This window comes from Anser brachyrhynchus (genome assembly GCF_964034855.1).
Source record: "Anser brachyrhynchus genome assembly, chromosome: 4".
NCBI classification, from domain to species: domain Eukaryota; kingdom Metazoa; phylum Chordata; class Aves; order Anseriformes; family Anatidae; genus Anser; species Anser brachyrhynchus.
This window is the reverse complement of record NC_137698.1, coordinates 42,951,828-42,961,750: the sequence shown is the minus strand read 5'-3', so window position 1 is coordinate 42,961,750 and position 9,923 is coordinate 42,951,828. Positions and strand designations below refer to the sequence as shown.

The 9,923-nt window shown below is 36.5% G+C and overlaps 1 protein-coding gene across 2 annotated transcripts; it reads right to left on the bottom strand.

Moving 5' to 3' along the window:
• Nucleotides 1–5: 5 nt before the first annotated feature.
• Nucleotides 6–9,910, bottom strand: MFSD8 (major facilitator superfamily domain containing 8). Of its 2 annotated transcripts, none has more exons than XM_080591112.1 (12): nt 9,704–9,910; nt 9,165–9,250; nt 8,108–8,151; nt 7,063–7,303; nt 6,663–6,776; nt 6,020–6,164; nt 5,344–5,402; nt 4,675–4,783; nt 3,558–3,692; nt 3,075–3,178; nt 2,723–2,979; nt 6–2,617 (listed from the first exon to the last, which is right to left on the bottom strand). In XM_080591112.1, exons 1-12 carry the CDS (start codon nt 9,775–9,777, stop codon nt 2,402–2,404), a joined length of 1,584 nt encoding a protein of 527 aa, XP_080447238.1. In that variant the 5' UTR covers nt 9,778–9,910; the 3' UTR covers nt 6–2,401. The 2 variants fall into 2 exon arrangements, with proteins under 2 accessions (XP_080447238.1, XP_080447239.1); XM_080591113.1 differs by lacking the exon at nt 9,704–9,910 and adding an exon at nt 9,517–9,684.
• Nucleotides 9,911–9,923: the final 13 nt, after the last annotated feature.

The following is a 9,923-nucleotide window of genomic DNA, read 5'->3' as shown; positions in this document are numbered from 1 at the left end:
AAAAATTTGCACAGTGGTTTATTTAATGTTTTACCTCTGCAGTAGAGATCACTGAAATATGTACAGATAGCATTTGATAGGAAAGCAAATTGCACATACTGTAGTTACTGATCAATTTGTTACTCCATAGGAATTTTAACTTCAGATACTTTTACCTTATCTTATACATTATGAACCACAATATTAGAGATATGTAACAAACTGAGGAACATTAAGAGAAACTGTTTGAAAGCATTTAACTTCACCTGTGCTGATATTTCTGCTTGTATCAATACACTTATTGAATGACAGTATGGTGAGAACTTAACTCTTAGTCTTTGATAAACATGTGTACACATGCACAAAAATACATCCCTTTCAGATAAAATGTGTAATATTTTAAGTGTAAGACGCCTGACTTTTCAAGTACCAAGTTATTCTTGATGAGATGCGGACTGGCACTGAATATTAAAAACCTGTAATATCAATTAACTTCTGTTTAGGCATAATATAGGTTTCACATGCCAACTCAATGTACATACAGTTGATAAAAGCCTATGTCATCAATACTAGAAAGTGAGGTGACACAAGGTTAGGAAAGGGATGGGATCATCTACTTTGTGAAGTGTGACCATTAAGTGCAGTGAGATTAATGTTAACCAGAAAACAAAACCCATCAGGCCCTACCCCTTTTAACAATACATCTTTTGTAAGATGCTAAGGCTGATAATCTGTAACAGCTATACACTAGCTTAAACAACAAACTTGGGAAAACAATTCTTGTCCTTTCTTTCTTGTTTGAGCACTGTATGAATATAGCACTGTTTAGAGATAGTGTTCCACAAGCATTCACCAAGTCCAGTTTTATCCTTAACCCTTTAAAAATATGTACTCATATACACTTTCATTATGCCTTAACCATCACTACAAATATAGTTGTAGAAGATGAAATGCTAATCCATGCTAGCTCTTTTGAAAACTCCTGCTAGACTCTAGTTTCACATGTCCATGGTAACTTCTGCTTGCTTTAAGTGCACCCTCTTAGAGTTTGTTCCCACCACTGAAATATACTGTTTGTGGTACTATTTATTATGAGCTAGCTTATTAAAAAATGCTCACTTTCTTGAAAGAAAGGGTTAAAGAAGCAAAGTCTTCTCCTACCTGTCTGGAATCATGGAGCAACAATATATGACGGAAAAAAAAAGCTTGCCTTCAGTCAGTACTGAAAAAATAATCTTTTAATTCAGTAGTCTTAGTGTTTTAACAGTTGATTACATAGGAATAATTAATTACATTTAATTTAGTAAGAATCAAATACTAGATATGTTAAATAGCAGCTACAACTTTTATTATTACTGGAGGTTTTTTAATCTCCCAGTAGTATTGAAACAGATAAGCTCGTATAGATAAAGACGGGCCTCATTATGAAGAATTTTTTTTAAATAAAAATATTAAATGATTCAAACATAAGTTCTTATTTCTTATGCTATATTATCAGAAAAAGGCTATAGCTAATAGTCAATGTGCAAGGAGCCACTAGCTTCCTCCTTTTTACTTAATTAGCATGAACAGTGGTTGCTCGAATAGAACAGTGCATTCATTTCCACAGATAACAACAAAAGCGTAAACTATCATGCTTAGTATTTCCTTTTTAGAATGAGGTTAAGAAAAGCTGTGCATAATTTGCCCTGTGCAAGTTATCTTTCTTGCTACAAAAAGGCATTTAACAAAACAGTAGACAGTAGAAAAAATTGCACGATTTACTGTAGTTCAAGTAACAGTCACCGAGGCTGTGATTTTCAGTGGCTCCTAACCAACTGAAGTATCCAAATCCCACATAAACTACTTCTATGAAGTAGGCACCTACCTTCCTCTGCAGTTCTATCACGCTTCACCTGAAATCCTTGCACTGATACATAAGGTTCCAAAGAGAGACATTTTGTAAGAGCCAGTGCTTTCAAGCTAGTAAACAGAGCATCAGAAGGTTCACTTACGTAGTGATGTCTCCATGAAAAGTGCACACAGCTCAACTCATCGTGTAGTTACAAATAAATTATTAATCCTGATTCACAGAATCAAGACAATGTTTCACTTCTTTCTGAAAAGGATGCACTTAACCTGTCACCTTTGCAGCTGCACGCAATACACAGGTGCATGTGAACATTTCAAACGTGTCATTGTACTGGTTCAACTTCTTCATATCCTTCCTCTGCTGCTGGAAAAGCAGAATACAAAAGCTCTGTTGCAGCGAGTATAACCATGGATTAGGATATGACCAAACTACGTGTTCTGTCACTGTGTAAGTACAGGTCTAGAGTTCTTATCTCACAACTGACAAGGTCAGTGGTTAGGCACTCCTCATTAAAAACTAGTAATAAACTATTATTTCTGGGTTGGTTTTACTCTGTCGTTCCTTACATATTCAACAACTCTCTTCTTGCATCCTTCCATACCTAACAGAAAAGGCAATAAGTCTCTTGTATACTATCTCCAAGACTAAGATAGAAATTACGACTACTCCACAGATTAAGCTAAATGCCCAACGTGGCCCCAGGTGAGTGTATATTTGGCTCACAAAAACAGGTCCAAGTATGCGTGCTCCACTTCCAGAGGCAGTTAACCATCCCATGTAGACACCCTATAAAAGAGCAAAAGTTTATGTTAGACAGGAATTTGGCTAGCCAAGAATTCCCACCAATCACCCTAAATAAAACGAAACAAACTGTTTAGGCATCATGCTTACCTGAGGTTTTGGGCCTAGAAGTTTTGAGTATAAAGTGTAGGACATGACATTACAAACTGGATAGCCCAATCCTATTAGTATGTCAGAGCTGATATACTGGGCCAGATAGATCATGGGAGTATTCAGGCACCAGGACTGTGTGACAGGGCAGCCTACAGGCTCTGAGTGGTTGGATGGAAGCTGCATTGCTTGCAAACTCCAGAAAGGTATCACCATTTCACTGGAAATTGTTCGAGGAATAGAATTGTTCTTTATTTCTGTAAAAACAAGTAATACATGCCACTAAGAAAAGAATAAAATAAAAAGCGTTCAATAAAACATTATGACTAGCTTAGCATGACTTGAATTATACCTTGCCATTGGATATTTGGTAGTTTTTTCCCCCAAGGCAGTAAGATAAAGAATCCAATTAAGATGATCAGTAAGCCTCCATGGAGTATGGCACGCTCACCAGTCCTATCAAACAATGAAATTCCAATTAAATATATCATTTAAAGTATAATTTGTGGAGGTGTTAATGACACAGCCCATTAGTTCATAGAAAAGATGCCTAACCACAATACCTGCAGCAAGAATAGCAAAATCACAGTAACTTAAAACTTGTTTTTCTTGTGATCCCAGGATATGAGACAGAGAAGGAAGGGGCTCATGTTAGCAGAATAAAGAACAATGACAGCATCATGCCTCTGTCAAAGTCAGGATACTTCACTGTCATAGTATACCCAAATTCATTAACGAGTAAGAGACTTAGGTAATGCAGATTTGGACTTGCTAGAAAACTTTTCAGACTTAGCTAACATAAGTAACAAAATTTCAACAAACTCCAGAAACTTACTTTTTAGATAGCATTTTAACCACCATGAAAACAGTAACTGATTCGACGCCAATCACACTGAGGATTATTCCATTATAAAAAACAGCTTTTTCCCTCGTCCAGGAATACATATCCATCGTCAGTGGAGTAGCTATGCTAAATTGACAAAATTAAATAAAAAAAATATTGTCATACATCATTATTAAAAATAAATCCACTAGACCAGATTCACAACTGCATTACAACAGCCATATTCTGAAGCATCATTAATGTATTTCAGGTAGTTCAAAAAATAATGATGGAATTGAAGCAAAGCAAGAGCTATGCTTTGACAGGAAGACGGGGAAAAAAAAAAAAATCGAGCCCTGTGAGTATAAAAATAATGAATATTTATATTAACCTACCAGTCACTGGGAACTCAATTTTCTAAAAAACTAAAGCAATTAAGACAGATGTGCTGTTAAAATAAACCTTAGTTAGGTTAGAACTCAAAGATTTGTAAAATAAATCCCATATCCTCTTAAGTATTTCATCAATTCCAAAAATTAAGTATTCTTCAGTCTGAGTTTTTCCCCCCACTTATTTTCTTAAAGAAAATGAGTGAATAACTCACCTCTATACATAAAAGTAATGTAAAATAGTGTATTTAAGAACATAAATGCATTAACTGTATCAAAACAATTGTTTTAATTATCACTGAAATAGGAGCTTTGCTGGAGCTTTTGGAGCATATGAGAATCATACTAAGAAACTACACAACATTAAAACAGGAAGTATAGAACCAAGTACTCGAATGAAGACTAAATTTTCTCTGAAGATACTAGGTAGCCCAAGTTAGGCTACTGTTTTGTAACAGTTAAGAAGTTGAGGATGTGTGTTTGTGTTCATTCAAAAGCTTTTACATTAACGTTCCACATACCACACTGCGCTACTTATTTTTTGTTATTACTGTGCTTTAACTCATTACTGTGTTTCAGTATACAGCAATTTAATTGCTTATGGTTTTGGACTTATAAACCACTTCTATTTATGAAGAGTATGATTAAGTAAATGAGTGCAACAGAAAAGCCTTTACATGAACATACTGTCCAATCACATTATATGTCAAAGTATTTTAAGCAAAAATAAACAAACTTACGTTTCAAAGACAGCAAACACAAACAAGATGACAAAGAAAAGAAAATTCATTGCTACCACAGCAATATGGTCAACATTTCCTTCTGCATCCTGATCCAGAACACCACTTTCTGCAACAAAACAAAAACAAATCTGCAAACTAATCTTTTTTCACACTATCACCTATTACAGAGTAAGGAAACAATTAATGTCTGTTAAGTATTTAACATGCAATTTGGTGGGCAGTTAGGCAGATATGTTTTGACAATTTAAATAAAATATTTTTCAAATCCAAATTGGATTTGTTGAAACTCCAATTTTTCTGAATATGAGAGAAAATTATTTCCCAATTGGTTATACCATCTGCTGTTCCACTGTAATGCTAGGACCGACAAGTCCTGAGTAGTGCTAAAATAAGCAACCTGTTCTCAAGATCTTTACAAAGACCAAAACACTTGCTATTCTTCTTGCTAGGTCAAAAGTACACAGCAGTGTAAATACCCACATGACAATGGAGACTTTGTTCCTCTAACCTGGGTGTAGCATTTTGATAAATAAAATCACAGAATCATTTAGGTTGGAAAAGCCCTCTAGGATCATCTGGTCCAACCTTTAAGTTAGCACTGATACTTAGCTGTAAGAAAATATTTCAAAAGTGTCATTTGGTAAGCTTGAAATAAAACATAGATACCTTCTCCTTCAAAATTGATACTACTGCATTGCCGTCCCATGTCATCCACTCGATGCTCTCTAGAAATTTAGAACTGTTATCATTAATACACATATTTATTTGCTCTATTACTAAGTATACTTCTAAATGGCATCATCTTATATTCTAATTATTCCCAGCTCCTTTAAGTATCACCTGTGTAGTCTACATTTGGCTGATGTGACCACCACCATATTTAAAAAAGGAAATATTCAGCTGGGAGAATACCACATATCTGTGTGCCTCTGTCCCATCCCCTCCCTGCCACCAGTGGAATAAGGCACAAAAATCTCCTCAAGATTTTTAAAAGGAAGACAGTGACAGTGAGAACCCTGTAAGCAACCTAATCTTATTTCTCTTTAGAGAAAAAACGTGCAGAAACCATCATCACTAAAAACACAAAAATCAAGGTTAATAATCTAATAGCTTTCTTTTCCATTAGTTTATATTCTAGCCATAGCTTCACTATGATTCATTTACCAGCATAATGAAAAAGATCTGTATTACAGAAGGTAGAAACTCTGAAACAATAAGAAAAAGATTTATAGTTTTAGCACTCCAGATTTCAGGCTTAGTACTCCTTCTAAGCAATGCAATATTCGTTACCTGCCAACCCTTAAATCAAGGTAGAATATTGCTCTCTCTCTATCTTGATTACCTGAACACGGCAAAGATGAGAATAATATTAATAATTCCTAAAAGAGCTCCAAATAAAACTGGTGCTGTATACATGTTCAGCTGAAGATCAATTAATTTCCATGTTACTCCTTCTTCTCCAATAAGCGTAAAACATGTCTGAAAAACTTAAAAGCAGACATATTAAGAAAATCTTGAGAATCACTGAGAAAATACATCACAGACTAAACATGTAAGACTAGATAATCAAAGTTCTAACTGACAATTAAAGTATTTTACCTAACTTCTTATATTTTGAGAAATCTGTTCTAAATAAACTCTCAGATGCCAGTGGGATCTCAACTACCCAGAAAACTTCTTGGTTACATACAAATATACTGTATACGTAATAACATGACCCATAAAGAACTGAAGTTCAATTCTGAGTGTACCAACAGTTAATTTTCTTGACCACGTGCGGACAGTTGATTTACTTTTTTTTTTTTCTTCCTTCCAAATGGAAAGCATTGGTTCTGGGACAAGAGCATTGCTCCTGCAATGGCAAGCTACAGGGACCACCTAACATATGGTCACTGAGAATTCCTACTTCTGAAGCCCAATTTTGACCTTAAGAATATTCGAGGAAAGTCTACTTCAGAGAAGTGAAGTAGTAAGAAATGCTCTACCTGGTCCTAATATGAAGCCTACTGCTTGGCAGGCACTGGTATTGGCCATGGCACTCGTTCTTTCTGTAAGGGAAGTGGCACCTGCAATATATGACCGAACTACAGCCACATTTCCTTAAAAAGAGAAAACAACAGTATTCCTGTAAATATTAAGTTATATTGTTAAATTCTACAGTTACATCTATTTTTTCATAATTTGCAAGAAAATAAAACCCAGCACTCCCTCCCATATTCATATACACTGCACAATTACACAACTTTATTATAAATTAGTATTGACAAACTCTTTGCTTTGCTTATTCACATAATGATAAATCAGGTACAAAAACACCACGTTAACTATCTTACATGACATGCAAAACTTAGTAATTTTCGGAAACGTCAATTCTGCTGTGGTTACCTGCTCCAAAACCCACAAGAGCACGTGCAGTCAGCATGTAGTATTTGTTGTGTGAAGGAGGTACATGGACATAGGCATAAAGACAATTAGCAGCTACTGAAATTGCTGTTGAAACAACAAGAGGTTCTCTCCTTGGCCGGTAATTGGACCATAAGCCGAACAGGGGAGAGGCGACCATTTGGCCAATGCTGTACGAAGCTATAATCCAGCCCAAGAAACTTCCATCTGCTGTTGGATCAATCTGCAAAAACAAATGAAGCAACTGTATGGGTAAAATATTACAGATTTTTATAGTATCAGCAAAACCAATTTAGAATCAGTGCCTGAAATATCTAGGACTCTGCACTGTAATTCTGAGAGTATATGGCAGTGTCAAACATAAGCTGAACAAGTTAGCATGTCTGTGTGGCATTGTGCAGCACTATGTAAATACGTTTCTCTGGGTCTCAGAAGCTTTCACATAGTATTTTGTCTGGGGCAATAGACCTTGGCTAATTGTCTACAAACTGTAGAATTTCAGCAGTAAAATCCTAGGATAGATTAAAATACAATTTTAGAGATTTTTTAGGTCACTTCTGACAAGAAAGCAACAAAGAAAAAATAAAACCACTACCCAGGTAGACAGGCAATTCCCTAGTTACAACTATCAAGAAGGCCCACGTACAACAATCCGGCACGTAGAGAGGAACTTCTAGCTTCAGCTTCCTTTTTTCAAAAGGCAAACAAGCCTTATGCATTGTGTTTTCACACTACACATGCATTCAGAGATTTCTATTGATTCTTTGTTCAATGAACAGTGAAATAATATTGGAAAACCAAACATTTCTGAGTTATGATGTATCTTTATCAATTCAGTAACTAACTGACAGATTTTATACAACAGTAAAAGGTATCTTAGCAGACGGCAAATTAAAGGCCTCAGTATAACCACATAGTTCCCTGTACTATTCCTCTTCCTCAGTAAGATACCAAGTTTTATACCACATAATTACTGAGCAGGAGTTTTGTCTTCTTATTAATTCAAAAAAAATTAACATTTACAAACCTTTTGTAGATATGGCCATACAGACATAATTACAATTGAGAAACCTGCAATATAGTAAAAACATGATTGAAGTTACTTTGTTTGCCATGTTTATCAGTAATACCATTTACTGAAGCAGTTACTACAGATTTATTCTTCTGCTACTAGGCATATGATAGACAATGCATGAGTCTGCCACCTCAAAAAAATACATATAATGTTCTTGTATGAAGAGTAATCATTCTTCCTGATAGGAGACACTATTTTTAAAAAGGACATTTTATAGGTGCATACATACTGAACAAAAAACTCTTATGAAAAGAATACTGATGCACCAAGCAAACCGCACGGAATTTTTCCTCCCAATGGAAAGACTACAAGGTCCCCAGAGTAAAAAGCATTTCTTCATACACAAATATACTTGTACTAAATAATTTTTAATACATCAAATGAAACAACAACAACAAAAATTACTGAAATATCCTATTGTTCTCATGATCATTTCTAAGTACACAGTAAATCACCAGAAGGCAAAAACCAACACAACTCTTACTTCAAGGGGCAGCTATTTAGGACTAAAACAGTAACTTGTTCTGCAGTGGAAATACAAAATTCCTTAAGAGAAAACACGTCCTGACACGTATTTTGAAATAGATAACATGCATTCCCACAGAGATCTTAGCACTTCAGAGCTAAGCATTACTTCTATTTTCATTTCCTAAACGTTTTTCTTTGGGTGATAAAGCATGACCTTTGTTTTGGTTGGTTCTGAGTCATAACCTTACTCTACCACTACCTTCTACCCCCAATGATTACAAAGCCAATAAAACAACGAGTTAGGTAATGTCATTCATTCTCAAAACACAGTATTACTTATTTTATTAAACGTAACTTTGTTTGATTTGCTAAAGTTATCTTCTCTTAAAAAAAAATGAATCAAAAAATACACATTTTTATGGGTACAAAGAACAGTAGCATTAAAGGAGCTAAGAAGTAGTTGAAAACCAGACAACCCTATAATTTTCAAATCAGAACGTATTCATTAAACAAACAACGAAATCCTTCCACATTTACTCACCTACACTACTGAGAAACATAGTAAGATACATGATCCAGATGGACCTCCACCTGCTTTTATAATGCTCCTGTGTTTCCACAACATCCCTGTTTTTTGAGGGCGAAAGAGAAAGAAACCATTATCAAGTTATCTCAGGACATTGTAATCATTTTTCACAGACATCTCAGTACAACTGCATAAACTGCTTTTCACTCTCATACGGGAATGGACTACTACACCGAAAAGAACATGATTTGTTTTAGAAGCAAACACATTTTTCTCTGAAGAGCACTACACTGACAGAACGTAAAGACGAACAGAACTGCTGTCAGGCACCACTGTGTTTGAAAGCACTACCTGAAGAGAACTTCACCTAGAGAGACCTTCAATGCTCCAACCTGCGCACTGGCATTCAGGAGCACCACAGATCCCACGTGAAGGCTTCAACAACTGCGCATTAAACCACAGCACCCAGATGTCCTCTCACAGAACTGCGACTTTAAAGCAGAAGAAAACAACAACAACGCAACCGAGCTGGGACGGGAGGAAGGAGCCCGTACCTGCTCTCCTGACCCTCCTCCTCCTCCTCTTCAGCTCTCAGCAGGGGCTCCTGCCCTTCTGCCGCCGCCGCCATGCCCGCCCGGTGCCGCCGGGACCCGCCTCCCACCCCTCGGCCACCGCCGCCTGGCCGCGGGTGGGCGCTGCCGGCCGGGCGCGAGGCCCCCAACGGCCGCCACAGGCCCCGGCGCGAGCAGCGCCGGTCACGTGCTCGGCCGGGCG